Source organism: Saccoglossus kowalevskii, chromosome 3, assembly GCF_978046115.1.
Source record: "Saccoglossus kowalevskii chromosome 3, keSacKowa6.1, whole genome shotgun sequence".
NCBI lineage: Eukaryota > Metazoa > Hemichordata > Enteropneusta > Harrimaniidae > Saccoglossus > Saccoglossus kowalevskii.
In genome coordinates, this window is record NC_140643.1 from 47,119,162 (window position 1) to 47,139,770 (window position 20,609).

At 39.6% G+C, this 20,609-nt stretch overlaps 1 protein-coding gene across 1 annotated transcript in view; it reads left to right on the forward strand.

The window, feature by feature from the left end:
- The window catches only part of LOC100366478 (ATP synthase F(1) complex subunit gamma, mitochondrial-like), a 32,026-nt gene extending 11,638 nt beyond the window's left edge, over positions 1–20,388 (forward strand). Inside the window, exons 4-8 of the mRNA XM_002739503.4 lie at positions 5,316–5,517; positions 7,209–7,352; positions 7,464–7,528; positions 17,757–17,912; positions 19,310–20,388. Of these exons, the coding sequence (XP_002739549.1) occupies positions 5,316–5,517; positions 7,209–7,352; positions 7,464–7,528; positions 17,757–17,912; positions 19,310–19,410 (668 nt within the window). The 3' untranslated portion in view covers positions 19,411–20,388. The remainder of the gene's footprint in view (positions 1–5,315; positions 5,518–7,208; positions 7,353–7,463; positions 7,529–17,756; positions 17,913–19,309) is intronic.
- The last annotated feature ends 221 nt before the right edge of the window (positions 20,389–20,609 follow it).

Consider the following 20,609-nt stretch of genomic DNA (forward strand, 5'->3'; position numbering starts at 1 on the left):
TGTAGTTGTAGAGGGACTTGTGTAAGTCTTTAATCAACAAAGATGCTACCATTATCTATTTGGGGGATTATAAACAATGATGATTGCGTAGTGCAAACAAGACGAGAATTTGAATAACTTTGAATTTGCTTTTACACAACAGCATTTCATTGGAGCCCTATGGCTCGAGCCAACAAAAATGGCAGTGTATAAGCATTTGGCTCAAACTGGCTCGAGCCAAGTTCGGTTTTAATAAACCCTCATAGTTGAGCTGTAATAAGATTGGGCCTGATATGGCCCACAGTCCTTCTATCACCGGTCTGGAAACGCTTAGTATTCTATTGTACTAACCCTTGTAACGGGCAAATAAATCGTTGACACCTTACGCCAAGTTATCCCGAAAATAAACTCCCATTGATGTAGTCGTGCATATCATTAACCCACTGAAAGTTACCATGATACTTAGCGATACCAGCACACGAATCACAACATTACCATGTGAAAGGCTTATGGCGATTTTGACGAATTCGACGATGACAACATTGATTGGGATTTTGTTTTAAAAGATGTCATTGAGGAAGAAATCCATGAAGTGCATAAAGATAAACCATGTAGTTCAACCAGTGCCGAAAACATACCGGAGAAACCTTTTACGAGGCATGATTGCCACGCCCACACGCCTGTCAAAACTCCATAACTGCTGTCTGAACGTAAACAAAATTTGTCTATGAAATTAAACTCTTTATTACATCCCAAACAGAATTAAACCACCCCATTAGTTTCAGAAGTAGTTTCTTTAATCACCAAATAAAAATGGAATTGGAGAATCACCCCATTCCCTTGTAATCGGAACGGAAACTAGCGTTACAATTATACGACTGAGAGAATGATGTGATCCAAAATGGCGCCGTCGTGAATACAATGATGTGCAAAACCAAGACCCAAAAATCATACATCTTGTGACATTAAACAGTATTTCAATTGATTGTGTTGCCGATGTACATAGTTGTTGCAATTAATATGCCTGAAAAACAAAATAAGCAGAAAAAAAAAGTAAAATGTGTACAACATCGTAACTGGGAGTGGCCATTTTGTTTTTAACGATGCCGTTTACCTCTTAAAAATAAGTGTCATTTTTTTAACGAACAATCATCAAAATCGTATATTCAACATTACCATTGTGCTAAACGTATTTCAAATCTACCAAAAACACAAATGTTGTCATGTTGTCAAAAATGTACCGTTAATGAGAGGAACAGAAAAAACGAGCCAGTTTACAAGTCACGGCACAGTCCCTCTATTACAAAAGGTGAAAAAGACATAATTTCACACAAGAAAACGTCGAGCATCAACATATTGTATACAACGAAACTTGCTCTCCTTAAAAACAAAAACGTTACGAATCAACTATGGTAAAAAATATTTGTATACGATATCGAATATGTTCTGGAAACGTTAAAAAATAGATCACAGCACTGAACGCGATGTATCTCAAAGCTATAAACAGTATAGTACCGTGCTTCGCGGAGAGCCGTTACAAGCGTTAGCCCACTAATCCCGCCGATTCACACGTAAAACAATAGGCGTTTCCAGACCGGTGATAGAGGGACTGTGCATGGCCCAACCGTTTAATGCATCTAGGGGCCAAACAAACGATGCCGAAATTGCATCCTATCTCGTCCCACCAATGACTACTATGCGTATGTTGCCACACTATGCAGAAAACTGTAGATGAACAAATGGTAGCACCCACGATTGCAAAAATAAGTCTTTTGTTCTGTTCTCAAAAAGAGTACCGTGAAAACTCAACCACACAACTCAGCCGCAATTCAACCACTCAAATAATTCAGCCACTATCCATTTAGTTGGTCTATCTCTACAAATTTTGTATTCAATTAGTGTTTATCCAGTAATGACACCGCCAGATTTTTTACATCACTCTCTCACCAAAGGTATTTTTCACACATCTATTACATAAATACAATGTACAAGCAAATAGAATATCCACCAGATGTGCAGTCATGGACTTGTTAACTGTGGCTGTAGAAAAGACATTCTGCTGTGTCATTACCATTTACTCAGTACATCAGGGGAAAAATATGATCACGTTGCAAAAATTATTGACAACGAACAAATACTTTACATCATTAATCAGTATTGCTAACAATCGCTAACAATATGACAAGTCTCATGGTTGCCGCAAACTTCTGAATTCAGGCAAACACACGGCATGCAAATTGAATTGTCTGTAGAATTTCCAACATGTTGATACAGAGTTGCCAATGTGTAATGAGAAAGTGACATTTTTGTTTTAACAGTTTTGTTTACATTGTCACACAGCATGTCTAAATTTCTTGGGGGGGGGGGGGGATTTGACCAAAATAAAATTATTTGCTGGTTGTTTCAGCACAGTCGTTTCAGTGGCGTTCAAAACCTAAACTTGCAACATTGTTTAAAAAGTCAAGCAAAAGACTGTAGTTTCAGTAACATGGAAGACGAGACGACGAGAGGTGTGAATCCTGGGACCAATCATTTTGTTATCATACGTCAGGCTGAGTACTGATTGATGTTATCTAAGGAATATCATAAAATCTCTAGATTAAGCGTAATTATTCAAACTTTTCAATTTTTTCTGATGCCTAGTCTAATTTAGGTTATTCATAGTCATTGACGCCTATTCAATAGTATGTTTATTGTGGCTAGCATGAATGGGTAAAGCTTAATTTTGACAATGAGCTGTTAATCATCATAAAAAGTGTTAAATTCTTCTTCAGTGCTCAGTTTATCTTTCGAAAACAATTAATTATGCCTTTTTCCTAACAAAATTGATGCCAAAAAATCATACTACAATTGGTAAATCTCTTCTGTGTTGTTCGCCATGAGGTGGCTGAATGGTCATTAACATATTCAAATAAGCTATGAGATATTACGTCTTTGAGGAAAAATAAAATTACGAAATTAGTTGCATCATCATTGACTTTTACAATGAAGAAAAGCACTTTCTGCCATGATGTATTTGCATGATTTGACCTGCAACAATGTCCTTTGACCTAATGGGTTAAGTCTGGTATTAACCAATCAGAATGCTGTGTTGTACTGACGCAATTCTTTGGAAATTGACTCAATGCGGAAGTGAGTTATCCATGTAGTATGATCTGTTGGAATTGATTTTGGCGAATAAACGACATGGTTTTTTCACTAGTAACGGAATATTGTTTGAAATATTTACCCAGTGTTCTCCACAATGGGTTTAAGAAGGACGCAGCCCCCTCTTTAATTTATTTGCGCCCCTCTTCAATTTGTAGCGCCCCTCTATTTATGTTCAGCGCCCTCCTTTGTTTTCGGTGAACAGCTGTTTCACGAGTCCCGGAAGATGTCCCAACGACGTTGTTGAGAGACCTCTTACTAATTGACAGGCCATAAAACAAAGAACTAAGACAATTAGTGGCATAGATGACAACTAGGACAATGGATTGGATGTCTGGGGAAAAACTGGCCGAATAAATAAACAAAAAACAATGGCTAGATGCTTGAAGTGATTTTCACAAGCATTGCGTTAATCACGCAATGGGAGAGTCAAAACAAGTTCCCTCATCATTCCTGATACTTGAGAACAAAGAACCAACAATTTATTGGTCCAATTGATTGTTACTTACGTTTTATTGGCGAAAAGTAAAAAGAATCACCAAAACAAAACACTGAAACAACATGGATGACACGGTATTTGATTTGACCTTTTTCCTCAGTACCCATAATGCAATCAACATTACGATTAATTTATTTACAGTCATCGAATTAAATGGTAATTTTATGTGAAAATATTTTTCTTATTACTCGGGTTTTTCAACTATTACAATATGTCAGTGCATTTATAAAACTAATGAAAATTAAAATACTTGAAAGAAATTTAAAAGAAATGAAAGGCTAGAATTTCACATTGTTCCATTACAGAGAATAAAATTGATATTCATCTGTCAAAGTTGATATTTTTTTTTACATCAAGTGGTTTAATTTATTCATCTAAATAATTCAAGAACATTAGTATAGTACTTGTACACAGTATTTGAGGTTAATGTAAATATAAAAGTGCTAAGAATTTTCTTTGAAATGTTTGATTGATATGCTAATTATATGCAAATTAGATATGCTAATTGTATGCAAATTAGCGTCCTCTTTAAATTTTATTTGTAGAGAAAACTGTTACCGCATTTTACTTTTATTAACAATACTTGTCAAAGCGTAGTTTACGCACAGTTATCATGGTCTATGCATTCACAACATTCACAGTGGTCGATATGTCCACGTGTATCATATAAAAACGATTTACCAGTATTCGTTAAACAATGATCAAGGACCAAGTTTTAAATTAGTGGCATTTTGAAGGGGGTGGGCTCTTTGCCGGATGTGACCCCATATAAATTGCACAAAAGTGGGGCATGGACGCTAACATGGTTTCTGCTCGAACTTTGGCTGAATTTTACACTCTCACTCTAGCTTGTGTACAGCGTATTTGATGGCATCCATGGCGATCAAATTGAAAACGTGACTGAATAAAGGCAAAGCTAAAAAAGGTGTACCCCCAAATGTACAACTGTGGACTATGTTTCGTTTCTATTTTGTTGTTGAAGGATTAAAGTCTTTTTTCAAGTGATCGGTAAATAGTGGGCAGAAACATGGTTACTATTCTCGTAACCATGGCAGAAACGGTCCAGCACATTGTCACTGTAAAATACTTTATTTTCACTTGGAATTAATTTTTGCTATTTTCACTGAAGGAAAGGTTCAGTGAAAATAAAATCCAGTGAATATACCCTTTTTCCCATATTTTACATTCAACTTGTCAGGTATCAGTGAAAATAAATTCCATACAAAACACCCAATAAGTCTTATCAGCGAAAATTTATTCCAGCTAAAATATTTGACAGTAACATGTCAACAAGAGGAACTTGTTATGAGTGGCTGCTATGTGATTGTTGTCATCAACAGCTTCTGCTAGCAAGAGGGTTTTAAACTGTTATCAACCATGAAGCTATAGCCTTGATGCCCTTTTAGCAAATTTAAGCTTCCATGGATATTTGACAGATTTTAAATTTGTAATAGAAACACATTTACTAATATGTATAAATATAAAACCCAGTGAATAATTAAACTTAACAGTCAAATATTTCCTTCAGTTTCCATAACATATTTTAAGATATATCTTAGAAGATTTGGAATGAAGTTTGTTGCCCTTAGAGTTCTGAACTGCAATACTTTGATACAAATACAGATTGTTTGTGGGTATCAATCTAAAATGCATAATACTAATATTAACATCACTGTTTTTATCCTTTCAGCTTTCTATAACAGAGCTGAAATAACACAAGATGAGACTAAACCCAACCATCTACTTGTTGCTATGTCCAGTGACCGTGGATTATGTGGTGGAATCCATTCAAGCATATGTAAAGCTATTAAAGCTGATGTAGCTGAAAAACCTGCAGATGTTGATGTCAAAATTGCCTGCATTGGTGACAAATCTAGACTGATTTTACAAAGGTTGGTCAATGAAAACTGAACAAAATCATAGTACCACTTTACTTTGGCATGTTCATGATAAAAAATGATCTAATCTTTATAATTACACACACAGATTGCAATCTAATACTGGCTTTTTGGTGAATTTAGCGGTAGTGTGTTACATGTGATATGTTAATTTCATGTTTTTTCTTAAAACCTAATGTAAGCCATCAGTTGTCATTTCCGTGTTTAATATAAAGAGACCCTGTTACCTGACGTTTTAGAAGATTGTCTTGAATACATTCACGGTGTCAATTTTTCTTTGTGTACCGTTAAAGTCCTAATGTAAACCGCATACATAATAGTAACTGCACCCCCAAAGCCGAAATTTGGTGTGCAGTGAAAACATGAAAAGTACCTTACCGGTATTACTAACCGCACCCCCAATTCAACAAGACCATGACCAACTTCATTGTTTCAACCAGCTGGTCCAAAATGGCATTGTTCCTAATCCTATTCATTTGTTTCGACCACGTGCCTAAAAAATATTCATACCTATTTATTGTTCAGCTATGAGATGTCAAACGCGCAGTGAAACTGTTTTTGTTCGAACAGCAACCTTTGTCAATACTCCTTATGAATACTTCAGTGTTTCGTAAGTTTCAAAAATAAATATGTGCGTCCGTCCGTCCATCCGGAGTCGTATTTTAGAATCATTTGGATCAATTCTGTTCATTCTTTACATGTGTCTAGTACTTTATGTGGGACATATGCACATCCAGTGGTTTAGCGATTCGATTCAAAATGGCCGACTGGCAGCCATCTTGTTTTTTGAAAATGTTGCATTTTACACATGCTTTGTCAATTTGCATTCAAGTTTGGTACATAGATTATACATGTTAGGATACATGTCCTCTGACCGTCTGTGCATGCATGCGTTCATCGGTTCGTCTGGCCATGCGCGTGTCCATCCAGAGTTGTATTTCAGAATCCTTTGGACTAATTTCGTTCATTCTTTGCATGTGCCTAGTACTTTATGTGGGACATATGCACATGCAGTGGTTTAGCGATTCTATTCAAAATGGCCGACTGGCAGCCATCTTGTTTTTTGAAAATGTTGTAGTTTGGTCATGCTTTGTCAGTTTTCATTCAAACTTAGTACATAGATTATACATGTTAGGATACATGTCCATGACAACTTTTTCGCAATTGAATCAAAGATGGCCGAATGTCGTGTCGCATCAAGCGTTTACATGTGACCAAAATCATTCTTACAGTTAATCTCAGTTGAATTTTACTAGCATTACATAACAATTCAACAAATTTATTTTTCGTGCATTATTATAATCACTACTGAGTAATAATCATTGACAACAATTTCAAACTTCGAAAACAAGTAAGTTATTTACTTGTGAACCGCAGCATGGCCGATTGCACTACTGTGATCATATATTACTCAGCAATGCATTCGTGTTGGTTTTTATTTGAAACTTCTGTTCTTCTTTCTGATGCCTGTTCAAGAGATTGTACGATGTATTGTTTGTTTTGTGCATGTATTGTGGGGGTAGGGAATGACCACGCCCATTTAGTGATTGCAATATGTACGTAATATAAACCATACCCCGAACTTGAGCTTTTGACCCCAATTTTTAAATTGATGCATTGTAATATAAACTATGGTTTATATTAGGTCTTTTACGGTGTATAAATTATTTTGTTCCTATCCACAGAGTCTTCAGTGACAAGATGTTATTTCATGTTTCCAATATTGGTAAGAAACCTTCAACATTTGGTGATGCTGCCAACATAGCTAATGCCATTGTAGAAAGTGGCTTTGAGTTTGATGTGGGAAAACTATATTATAACAGATTCAAGTAAGTATATTAAATATAACCAATCAGTGCCACAGTACTGTTAATTATGATGCAACTGTAAGCTTTAAACAAGCATTGTGTTTACTAATTCATCATTTGGATTTCTTACAGGTCTGTGGTGTCCTTTCAGACAACAACTGTACCTGTGTTCACTGTTGATGCCATTTCAAATTCAGGTTAGTGTGCAATCTCTTTCCATTATCTGGTATTAGTTTTTAAAGTTTTCACTTAGTCAACCTGAAATAAAAGTACCAATTGTGGTAATGTAAATTTGTATCTACATTTGTGAAACTAAAATTATATAAAAGAATTGTATTTTGTTAATCTCTTGCATTCCAGGTAGTGTGAAAAATAAGTTACATTTTTTGACTCTAAAACTTTAAGCCCCAATTAGGTTGAGCACACAACAACCAAAATATGAATAAAATTGCCGGCCCAGCCAAAATTGTCCATTGGGTGAACCCCAACAATAATGTAACCACACATGGTTGCCTTAAACACTATTATTTGTTGCCTTACACATACTTACACTGTCTACAATTGTTAATGCCCTTACAACACTGTATATTTACTTGTTAGAAACCTCAGTTCCAGTTCATACGTGCCCAACTGGCTTCAAAGCCTGTATTTAGAACATTATTACCATATTCCCAGTCACCATATGTGCTTCTTTCTTTTCCAATAGAAGCAAAAATGTCGTTCTTACATGTAGTTTTTATGTACATGCTGTGTTTACATCTCGCACATTCCTTGCCTTCCCCAAGAAACGACAGCACTAAAACTTACAGTTATTAGCACTCACATTACCTGCAGCTAACAGTATTTTATATTCAACTTCAGTGCAAACCAAAACCCAATCGTGGAAATGCATAATAAATCATAATTTATGGTCAACTGAACATAACAATGTACACTAGTTCAAAATCATAGTACAAAAGGCTTGCCCAATATGAAACATAATTTATATATACTCCCTTGGGCGCGTCACACACCCTTTGTAAGTTCCTACTGGTGACCCTCCTTGGGATCAGTAAAAACAAATGTGACAGAGTGATTATATTCCTAGAGGAGTAGCATAGCACCATCACTCACAAAGTTCAATTCACTATGTTCAATTACCCACCATAGACTCCGGTCAGTCAAAATGACTTTTGAACTGTAGGCATTAATCAGCAATTCTGCCAATGACGGAGAGATAGAATCTAGGTCAGCGGAAGCCCCATGAGCCCAAGATTCTCTTCTCTTGCGTCCCAAACCACGTGACAGAGGCCATATGGCAGCGCCATTAACGGCTGGACAATCACTCTGCTTCTTCTCCGCATCGAATGGAGATGAAATTTAGCGAGCTCTTCCTGAATCGCTTGCTTTTTTCTTGTCCGGCTTTCTGGCTTCGGTTGTTGCCACTGGGCGGCACGCAACATTGTAGCTGGTAGGATAAGTTTTTTCTTGTCATTTTTACTCTTGTCGTTTTCCCCTTTGTGTGTAGCATTTTTCACAACAAAGAAATAAAACCTGGACCTTGTAGCTTAATCACTTGTTGATTGTGTTACGTCACCTTTTACTACTGTAATTCGCTTCCCTCATGCATGTCGTCTTCATTTTATGCTTGATCTACGTATTTAGGAATGAATAGATGTAATGACAGCTCCATGACTCGCTGCCATTTTTTGGTCTCCTCGTTTTTGAGTAGACTGTGCAGTGGTTATATTCAGAATTGACCAGCATAGAACCTGTATCCGACATGCTTTTTCGCCGTGGCTGCATGCAAGGTTTGGGGTCTTTGCCTTGAAGGCAATTTGGGTGAGGCCGAGGCTCAGGCTAATTGCACTGGGCCTCCTCTGGAGCCTCGGGCACTGAATGCCAACGGGGTGCTGGCAGCCAAGCCTACGATCTTGAGGCAGGGCTTTCAGGGCGGGGAACACGTTGACTCCCCCCTACTTTCAGCCAGCCAGGGTTTGTCACGCTGTAATGGTACAACGGTAACGAATTTACCTTTGTGTCTGGCCTCGGTTGTGGGTTTTGACTCCCTTCTTACCGACCCATGGGCATCCCCAGAGGGAACCGACCCCGTCATGAGACGCACAGTCGAACACACTTTCTCTCACATATTTAAAGTGAAAAAGAGACACAGTTCGCTCGCGTCAGATACAACCGGTACCTCGGGCGGTCCCTCAGTCTTCCATCCATAACGACTCGTGATACAGAGTTTCATCGATCTTAGTTATACGATGTAAATACCCCACCCCTGGTCCTAAGGTGACCACTTTCAGTTGCTTTAACGCTTATGAGATCACGGGCATCGGAATCCAAGGCAACCCCGTCGGCACGTCTCTCCCTGTTCGTCCGATTGCGCAGTGGGACAAAGGGCGCACAAACTGTGTTGATGGGCGGACATTGGTCAACCGCGGAGGAGGTAACGCTTAAGGCCCTTGGGTGGGGTAAAATCTTATGCCACACTTTCCGCTGGACCAAACGCTACCCGGTCCATGTGGTTTTGGGATCAGTCCCAAAAGTGTGGGATGAGACCAAAATACCCTCAACCGGATCCCAAGGCTCTTTCCCCAGACCCCCGGTACCACGAATTTCCATTGGGCAGACCGGGTAAAGGGGGACAGCTCGTTCCATGGGCATTCTCGCCAGCTCAATCTGAGACTATCCATCACGCCCTGAGGGCAGAGTTGCTTGAGCACATTATTGTGCGTGCCTAGGACTCTGAGACCTCGAAGGCAGAACGCACCAGCCTCCTAGACATGCATGTTTTCGCCGGCAAGCTGAGTCAGGGGGTACGTCCCCACCCAGTGATGCAGACTGGACATCTTCCACCCTCTTTGTTCGGGGAATGGTGGGTACAGTCTTGGAGCTTTGGAGTGCAATGAACCAGAGGGTTCAGATCGAATCCGCTAGCCAGATGCCCCAGCTAAGGGTAAGCGGAGGACACCCCAAGCACAGAAAACACAATGCCCTAAGGCGTCGTCCGCTAGCCAGAGTCGGCCAAGAGGCAAGCACTCGTACCCTTCCACAGGAGGGAAGAGTAGTGGCACGCCCCAGGGAAAGAGCCAGGTGGTGGCTCCTTGCCCTTCTCCAGGTCACATAGTGACTACTTCAGGCCTTTGGGAACTCGTCTCATGAGAGAATAGAGCCCCCCCCCCTCCTCGCAACTGCCTAACCCATGGCCACATATTCTTGTACACAGATTGCGCTGATGTAGTCCGGTTTGGAGACAGCGGGTGACCGATCCCTGGACCTTTCCAGGTGGTGACATCCTGTTACGGGATACCGCTGAAATCTCCATCTCCCCCGTCAGTGTCTCCCTTATTGGGCACTGCCAGGAGACTCCCGCAAGGCGGAAGCAATCAGGCAGGAAGTAGAGGCTTCTACCCAAATGTGTTCGTAGTACCAAATCGACAAGTGGCGGGCGTCCAGTTCTGGACCAAGGCAGACTGAATCAGTATGTGCTCCTCGATCGGTTCCACATGGAGACGCCATTCAGGGTTCTTCTCTCCATCCACCGTTTCGATTGGCTAGCCCCACTAGTCTTAAAGTGAATTGGGACAAGTGACTACTGATAAATGATACAGGCGTAAAATGGGCACTGCAGATAACGTTATAAGGAGAAGGTCCATCCCAATATTTCCTAGTGTTCTTGACAACTTTGGTCCACTGATATCGTAAATTTGAATCCTTTCAACGCATAAAGACTTGCGCGATCGCCGTGTGTGTTGCTGCACCCGCCAACAACACGGCGTTTCGCCATGATAACGATCGTGGTAGCTCATTGTATATGCTGGTTTACTAAACGCGTGCGTATGGAAAATGGTAAACTATCCTGTCTGCTAGCTATCTCCTGCTGGCGCCATTTCGGCAACACTCGTAATGCCGGAAAAACTTGAAGGTGACAAGAGATGGGTGCGTGGCCCAATTTGGGAATATCATTGACAGTTTACCCAATTTATATACCCTTGTCACTTGATATTTTTTCATAATGTTGTTTATAAATAAATTTTGCACACAAAAAAAGTCAATTGGCCCAATTCAATTACACTTTAAGTGGGGCCTACCAGCACATACCGATGCACCCAGCGAGTTGCCATCTCTTTCGAATCGCCCAACGGGGCAGAATTTTGTTCAGGTTATGCACAGTGCCTTACGTGTTCACCAGAGTGATGAAACGGGTAGTGCTGCTGCTTCACCAAATGTCGGTACACCTCAATCCGTACCTAGACGACTGGTTACTACACAACCCGGACAAAGGGTTAATAGCCAAACTCGTCAGGCTAACACAGGATTTACTTCACCAGTTGGGCTTGTTAGTAAATCGACAAGTCCCATCTCAACCCAATGCGCAGTTGGTGTCCCTAGGCATGGAGTTCTGACACAGAGTTAAGTTTGGTATAGCTATTTCAAGCGTGTTGCTTAGCGCTAAGCAGCCTAGCAGAACGCCTAGTCAGCGTTCCCTCAGTGTCCCTCCCAGAACTAATGCGGATCATCAGAATGATGACCTTGGTTCGAAGGGACGTTCCAGAGGCCACACTATGCAGCTGCCTGGTATAACGCTTGTTATAATGCCGAGCTCTCCTATGGGAACTAGATAGGCAGGTTTCGATCTTTGACCAAGTGAAGGAAGCCTTGCCCTGGTGGTCGACCTCGGACAGGGGGCCCCCTTGGACCCACTCACCGCAGGTATGACTCTGGTAACAGATGCCTCCCCCCAGGGTTGGGGAGCGCATCTATTGGACGAACAAGCCCAAGGATATGGCCCCCGCATTAGTTTCAGGACCACCATATCAACAGACTCAAGAAGCCTGGGCCAGAGTCGCTTTGCTAACCCCATGGACCCACTTAGTTGTGTACGCCTTTCCTCCCTTCCCGCTAGTTCACCCGGCACCGGAGAAAACTTCGACAGGTGCACACCTGCATATTATCATTGGTCGCACCCGATTGACCAAGCAAGGCCTAGTTTCCACTTCTGTCAGAAATGCTAGTCGAAACACCAGTAGTGCTTCCGGACTTACCGGAGCTGCCATCCCAACCAGACGGCGCACTACCAACTAGCCCAGCGGGTATCACTTTCAGACATAGAGGCTCTCAGTTGACACGCACATACGAAAGCTTCATCTGAGCGGGCTGCCAACATCCTGGCGAACAGGGATTCCACGAACGCGGCCTACATTTCTAGGCTGCAAGCATACACTGATTGGTGTAGCGGAAGGGAGATTGATCCATACCATCCCTCTATTGGCCAGGTAGCAGGCTCTTTCGTCCACCTGTTTGACGAAGTGGGTTTGTCCTACGCAGCGATCGTTGGCTGCAGGTCGACCTTGTCCCCCACCATTGAGAACGTACGTGAACAAGACTAGCCGATTGTTCTATTAGGAGATTATTTACTGCTTTCCAGACGCCAAGACCCCATACAAGGGAACCGCCCAACTGGGACTTGTCGGCTGTGTTGTCTGCTCTAAGCAGACCGCCTTTTGAGCCTCTCCGATCAGCACCACTCAAATTTTTGACGTGGAAAATAGTCTTCCTACTGGCTCTCGCCTCAGGTAGGCGTCTGCCAGAGCTGGGGGCATTGTCGGGGGCATTCTCGGATGATGTACTGCCGTTATGGACAATCAAGTTGTGCTAAAGACACGAATCAGGTTTCTCGTCTAGAACCAAATCCCAGGGTCAGTCTTGGTTTGCTGACCCAGCCCGAACGACCACAAGGGTCCTTGCGCATCGGCAATAAGTCAGTCTCGGCATTTTTTACGGACAGATTTCTCTACCATCAGCACTCCCCGAAAGCTCCCAGGTCCCGCTTTGCGGCCTATGCCCTCATGCAGAACTGTTTCGGTCTTTACTTCGAAAGCTCACTACCCCCAGAATTGGGTTGGGGTCTAGCTTTCTCGGGCACACCGAACCCTGTCACCGTAGCAGCATTTTGGCTTCTTGCTCCGGGGACAGCACAGGCAAGGGAAGACACCACCCTTTTTGGGCCCTAACTAAGGTATTGAGTGATTACTGTAGAGTGTTTATCCCGGACTGAGAAAAGACTTTCATAATTTTCTGTTTGCTCAGAAAACCCGCCACCTATCGGCGTCAGACTGCCTACAGTTCAAAATAGTCATTTTGACTGACCGGAGTCTATGGTGGGTATTTGAACGTAGTGAATTTAGGCAGAGGGTTCTCCGAACCCGCCTATTCACATAGTTCATACCCACCATAGACTCTGGGTCCCCCCCAACCACTCCCCTTATTCCGTAGCGTTGGTCTAAGTCCTTGAGGCGGAAAGAAAGGAACCAGAGTGATTGTACAGCAGTTAATGGCGCTGCCATATGGCCTTGGCCACGTGGTTCGTGACGTAAGGGAAAGAGAATCTTGGGGTCATGGGGCTTCCCCTGACCTAGATTCTATCTCTCTGTCACCGGCAGAATTGCTGATTAATGCCCACAGTTCAAAATAGTCATTTTGACTGGCCGGAGTCTATGGTGGGTATGAACTATGTGAATAGGCGGGGAGAACCCTCTGCCTAATTCAAAATAAACTCTCTGCAACGTCTGGATCATGTTCACTCTGAAAAATCATGAAACTTCATGACTATGGTGGGGAGGGGGTAGTAGAAACAAGAGTGTATGCATGACCAAATTAAGGTTAAATTAAGGTCAATGTGTAAAATCGTACAGATTTTTTGAAACCAAAGCTGTAACTTTACACCAAACCTCTGATCGAACATGCCAAGCCCCCTTCCTGGCTTACGTATGGAGACAGTTTTCAAAATGAAATTCGAACATGATTGCACTATTGATTATCGTAGAAACAACCATAATATTAAACCAAAGCTGTAACTTTACACCAAACCTCTGATCGAACATGCCAAGCCCCCATCCTGGCTTACGTATGGAGACAGTTTTCAAAATGAAATTCGAACATTATTGCACTATTGATTATCGTAGAAACAACCATAATATTATTCTTTTACACTTGCTGTAACCTTCATTGGCGATTACACCAAGTAGTCATCTCACCTAGCTCAGATGTTAATGATAGTGGCTGTAACCACAGTCCACATGTCGACTTGTAAGCTGGTGATATCAGCTACCAGACAAATCAGTTGACTTTCCACCAATTGCGCTACTTGACAATGCAGAACACAGCATGCAATACATTCATGAAGATGCACAGACACCTTCCATGTTTACAAGTGGAATGACAGCATACAATTCAGATATGTGCTTGCTAGTGCCTCACACAGAGCAGTTCTCGGTTCGTAGTTTTTCAAACATCACTTCAGAAAAGTTATTAAGCAATTGCAGTTTACAGAGTTTTTAGCTGATATTTTGATGATATTTTTGGTGAAAAGTGATATTTTTGAATTCTTGTTGAAAACAGTAAGTCCTGTTGCTTTGATACTAGTACTATACATATTGTTCATTTTCTAATGAATATCTTCTGTTCTTTAATTGCAATATGCATTGCTAACAGCGGTGCTATCTCAGCCGACAGGCTGCTTGTTTCAACTAAGCATTAAAAAATGCTGCTCTTCATTCATGCACACAAATTTGTACATGTACTTTTGTTAGTGATGACATTTTTGACTCCCATGTGCGAAGCACAAAATGGGAGTCTTTGCAGTTAGTGTGTCTGTATGTATGTATGTGTGTGTGTGTGTGTGTGTGTGTGTGTATGTGTGTCCGACTGTTCCACTGCTATCTCAAGAACCATACCTCGGTTTTTGATGAAACTTGGTGCATAGATGCTCTGGGCTAATGCGCAGATTTTATTAGGTTTTGGTAAAAATCCATGCTCGTTAATTACCTAATTTGCATGATAATTAGCTATTTTTTAGGTGTTCTATGACTGTTCCACTGATATCTAAAGAACCACTCATTGGATTTTGATGACACTTGGTACATAGATGCTCTGAACATATGCGCAGATTTGATTAGTTTTTGGTAAAAATCCGTGCATATTAATTACCTAATTTGCATGATAATTAGCTATTTTTTAGTGGTTCCATGACTGTTCCACTGATATCTAAACAACCACTCATTGGATTTTGATGAAACTTGGTACATAGATTTTCTGAACTAATGCTAGGTTTTGATTAGTTTTTGGTAATAATCCGTGGATACTAATTACCTAATTTGCATAATGATTAGTCAATTTTCGGTTTTCCATTGTGAAATAGGGAAGGGGATAGGCAAACACACACACAACCAAAACAGACAAGTAATTATTAATGATGTATCATTGCAATTAATTTATTCTGTAAAAATACTGTTATGGGAATAACAAATGTCAAATAAATACGACGATTCGACGTTTCATCGACAATGTGTAGCAATGCCTGAAGTCACGTTTCGCTGACAATGCGTAGCGATGCCTGAAGTCGGATTTGGTAGCACTCTCAGTGTCTGACCCAACACTCGAATCACTTGTACAATTGTTTACCAAGTTTGGTACGGCAAACTTTTTTCTTGAAAACTGGGAATAACTTGCGTGGCTGTGGCTGGCGTGGTGGTTGATTTGGTGACAATATAAAATAGTTTCGGATAGAATTGATCTGACCAGCAGCGACAGGAGAGGACATACTTGTAAAGGAAGCATGGAACGAATGATAAAAATGATGCCCAATCACTTGTATTTATGGCAAAAACAATAAATAAAAACACGTTTTTCTATAGATTTGTACAGCTTGGGTACTTGGGCATTGTTTTAATTGCGCTAGACGTCTGACAGTACAGCTTTGGTTTATATTTCCTGTTTCATAATCAAGCCAGCTTATAATGATATTCACGTACTTCACAGTCCACGCAAACAGGGTCAAACTATAGCCCCACCCCTATATAACCAAATACGAAACGATACCGAGAAAGTAACAATTACATGTATTAAAAATAATTTCCTGTGACCAATCGGAGAGACGAAATCATTCACGAAAGCCCAGGCCTGTTACAAGGCATTTTCTGATTGGTACAAGTTCAGATTATTTTCAATTCTCACAAATAGCTAATTTAAATATTTGGGTCAGGCGGGTCACGTAGACTTCACTTTACTGTAAGACAAGTTGATCGCACAAGTTTGTGGAACTAATCCATTCGACTTCAATTTTGATTATTTTCGGCAAGAGAGTCCTCTCCAAACTAATGCCAGTTATTTTGTTACTTCCCTGAACATTTTGTCTCAAATCATCCAAAAACGAACGTCTCAAATAAAATGCAAAAAATAACCCAAAATCAAGATCAGCGAAAGTGGGCTGCGTAATCATTACATTCTCACAGTCGGAGCTACGTCACGATCCTTCAAACGTTGCCATGACCGGATTAACACCTCTGTTTTCCCCCACGCTAACCAAATTTCCCCCACGCTAAGGAAAAAATCTTTTGTTTTCTGCTGACTTCCTGTTCCGGTCCGTCTGTGAGAATGTATTTTCGATACCTCCGATTTTCCGATAAAGGCGTTCTAAAATCGTGACGTTCTTTACTTGGTTATAAAGACAACATTGACAATGAATATCTCAACGTGTCCTTCGGTGTTTCGGCAAAAAACATACTAGTAGTTGCTATGAATAGTTTGTGAATTAGTCGATTGTGTGTCAGAAATATAAAATGGACAAGTTGACAGTCACATTCACGCTCTCAGTGCATTTCTTTCGTCTATCATTCTTCCGTTCTCAATTACACAGGACATCAGGCAAGTTATGGGGATAATCTTTATTTGTCTCGCTCCTTCTATGGGGGAATAAACAATGCAGGTGGAAGTGAGGCACGATAAGCTCGGTGTCTGCCTGATTGTAAACAACCGGGTGGCTGGCACTTATTTCTGGGTTCTTGTTGACAAAACCACTCAACTCTTGGTGGCTCTTAATGGAGGGTCAAATGTAACAAATTTTCACTGAGTGGCTCTTAATTGAGGGTGGCGCTTATTTGCGGGTTTTTACGGTAATCATCACATATCAATGAATGTTTATACATGGATGCTGTAGGACAATAGACAGACCTGGATAATTGTGGGTTAAAATCTGTACATATTAATTACCCAATTTGCATAATTAACCAATTTTAAGCTTTCACACTGATATCTAAAGTACTAATTTCCATTTTAATGAAACTTAGTACAAAGATGCTCTAGGACAATGTACAAACCTAATTAGTTTGGGGTCAAACTCTGTTCATATTATTTCCCCAATTAGCATAATAATTCATAATTTTTTGGTTCTAATCACATTTCAATTAAACTTGGTACATAGAGTTTTTGTTACATTGCGCAGACCTCATTAGTTTTACAATCAAATCTGCTCATGTTAATTTTCTGATTTGCATAATTAGTTTTCAGCTAAGTAATTTCAAATTATATTTAATGTGTCTCCAATACTCTCAGCACATGGGAGTTCTTTCTAAGCTTTCTTTGATTTTCTGTGTATAGATAAGATCAGCATATATGATGATGTAGATTCAGAGGTCCTGCAGAACTACTGTGAGTTTTCCCTTGTCAATCTAGTATACTTTACACTGAAGGAAGGTGCTTGCAGTGAACTCAGTGCTAGAATGACAGCTATGGAAGCCGCTTCAAAGAATGCTGGTAATTATTTTATAATTCTTGGATGTTTCAGGGCATTTAAAACTATGAATTGTGTATTAAACAAGTCTAATATGTTGAGCTTTATTGCTGGATATATAACAATGAATGGAAAATCGTTTGCATTTCATTCTAGGCAAAAGGTTCTTGTATTGGTGTCATTTGTTCTATTTTATTCATATTTGCCCAATTTTCTGAATTTTAGTTAAATTTTCTGAGCAATGGATAATTTTAGTAGTAGTTTTTATGTGTAAATTGTGTAAATTAAGGCAGCACAAGTTTTATCTCTGCTGTTGACAAAGTCAACACAGCGGAGCTGTTCATATTACTGATTGTCAGTCTCAGTCGTCAGCGTCAACTTTACAATTTCAACTTCTGCTTCAAAAACCGCAAGTCAGAATGTTTTTAGTCCCCGTCACATCATTTATTTTTCAGATCGAATTCAAAATGGCTGTCTGGCGGCCATTTTGTTTTAATGATTGGGCTTCTAGAGCCATATCTCTTACATGCTTTGACTGATTATATTCAAATTTTATATATTCGTTATACATCATGTTATATATATACATGTATTCAAAATGGCTGATTTTGAATGCTGTTCCAAAGCAATATCTCTCAATATGGACAAGTACATTTTTGACGATCAGATACAATTGTCAATTATTTTAATGTTAAAAAATCATATTCCTGACATGGTTATATTCCAGCTATATTACTACAAACAAAACTATATATCTTAAACTTGATAACTAACGGGGACTGTGCCATGCATGGCTTGTCAAGTTTGATATGCAAGTGCCTTAAATGGTTCTCTCTCAGATTTGTCTCAAATTTTTTGCTGAATATTTTTGTGATTTTTGGTCAAAATTGATATACTTTTTCTTTGAAAAAGTAATTCTGAATGCTTTCTAATTTGGTATATAGGCACCTTGGGTGGATCTCTCACAGATTTGTTCACTTCGTGGTATCTTCAATTATCTAATTTTAATGAATTTATTTTTGGTAAAAAGTGATATTTTCGACTTCTTATTGAAAACCGCAAGTTCAATTGCTTTAATATTACATATATAGGTACTACATGTGGAACTCTCTCAGATTTGTTCATTTCATGATGATATCTTCAATTCTGGTGAATATTTTTGTAATTTTTTGTGAAAAGTGATACCGGTATTTTCGAATTTTTGTTGAAATCAGAGAGTCTGATTGCTTTATTGTTTATTTTCTAATGATATCTTCAGTTCTTTAATTGAAATGTGCATTGCTAACAGCGGAGCTATCTCAGCCGACAGGTTGCTCGTTGTATTTTAACAGTTGTAAAATGGACGAGTAGAAAACTTTTATTTAAAAAAAAAAATTATTATTTTTAGTAGGCTAATAATATATACTTTATTTTGTTACAGGTGAAATGATTGACAAATTAACACTAAAATACAACCGAACACGTCAAGCTGTCATTACCAGAGAGTTGATTGAAATTATCTCCGGTGCTGCTGCTTTGTAATGGTTTTTGGATTGTTTTGTGTGTTTTGAATTTCCTTCATTGTGGGTACAGCAATGTTCCTGTTGTGTGACCAGTTAAAACCACAGTGCATGTGTGCTTACTATTACATGGTATGGAATGTAAGGAATCTTACAAAGTATTCTGATGTTATGTAATAATAAGTTGTATTATTTCAGAAAATAAAATCACTGGACCATTGATCCAACTGATGATCATTGTATTGAGTTTTTGGTTGTATGGGAAAACATTACCAGTTCAATGCACAGGATATACAAAGTAACACTGTACACCCAGGATCTTCTCATTTCATCATTGTATGCCTAATATTATGCTCTCTTGTAGTGCTGACGTGTTAAAGACATATTGTAAAAATGTTAATTTTTTTTTTGGGGGGGGGGGGGTGTTATTTACTGAACTTTAATTTCACTTCAGTGAACCATTAATTTTTGCATTATTAATAGGAGAAGAGGGTCCAGTTGAAAAAAATTGCATTTCTTGAACTTCTGCAACAAAGAATTCACATTATCTTCACAATAATTAGTCTGATTTAAAATGCAATAGATATTTTCAAATTCATCAGTCGAAAAAAAAAATAGGTGATACGTTTCTTTTTAGGTGGCATGGTACTTCAGCTAATTCACTAATTTAAGATGTCTCTCATTTAAGTATATTCTTCACAATGAGATTGTTGACACTTTAGCTAAACCAAGATTCTGATAATTCATTCCTAAAATGGCATGTAGCTATTTCAATGTGCTTTACTGTATATGAGCAAAAGTTTTTTATAATACTGCAACAAGAGGGCATAGTTTCAAATGATAATTGTAAAACAAGAATCTTGCTTTGTCAAGTATGAGATGCACCTTTTAACCACACTTGTAGCCACTAAATGACATTTAAGACGCAACTGTTCAACAATGTTATTCTTCTGATTCTTGAAATTTGTCTGAATACCAAATAAAAACAAATTACCCTGAACACTTTTTATCCAATTCTGTGCTAGCTGCTTTTGTTTAAAACAATAAAAGCGTGGTAGTTGTCGCGTCGCGTCGCGTCGCGTCACGCATGTGCAAGATGTATGGGTCTCGTATAAACAAAAATTGCGACTTCGGCTGTAGCACAGATCAACAAGTACAAACAGACGTTACCAAATGTCACGCAAGATGTATGGGTCTCGTATAAACAAAGATGATTTTGGC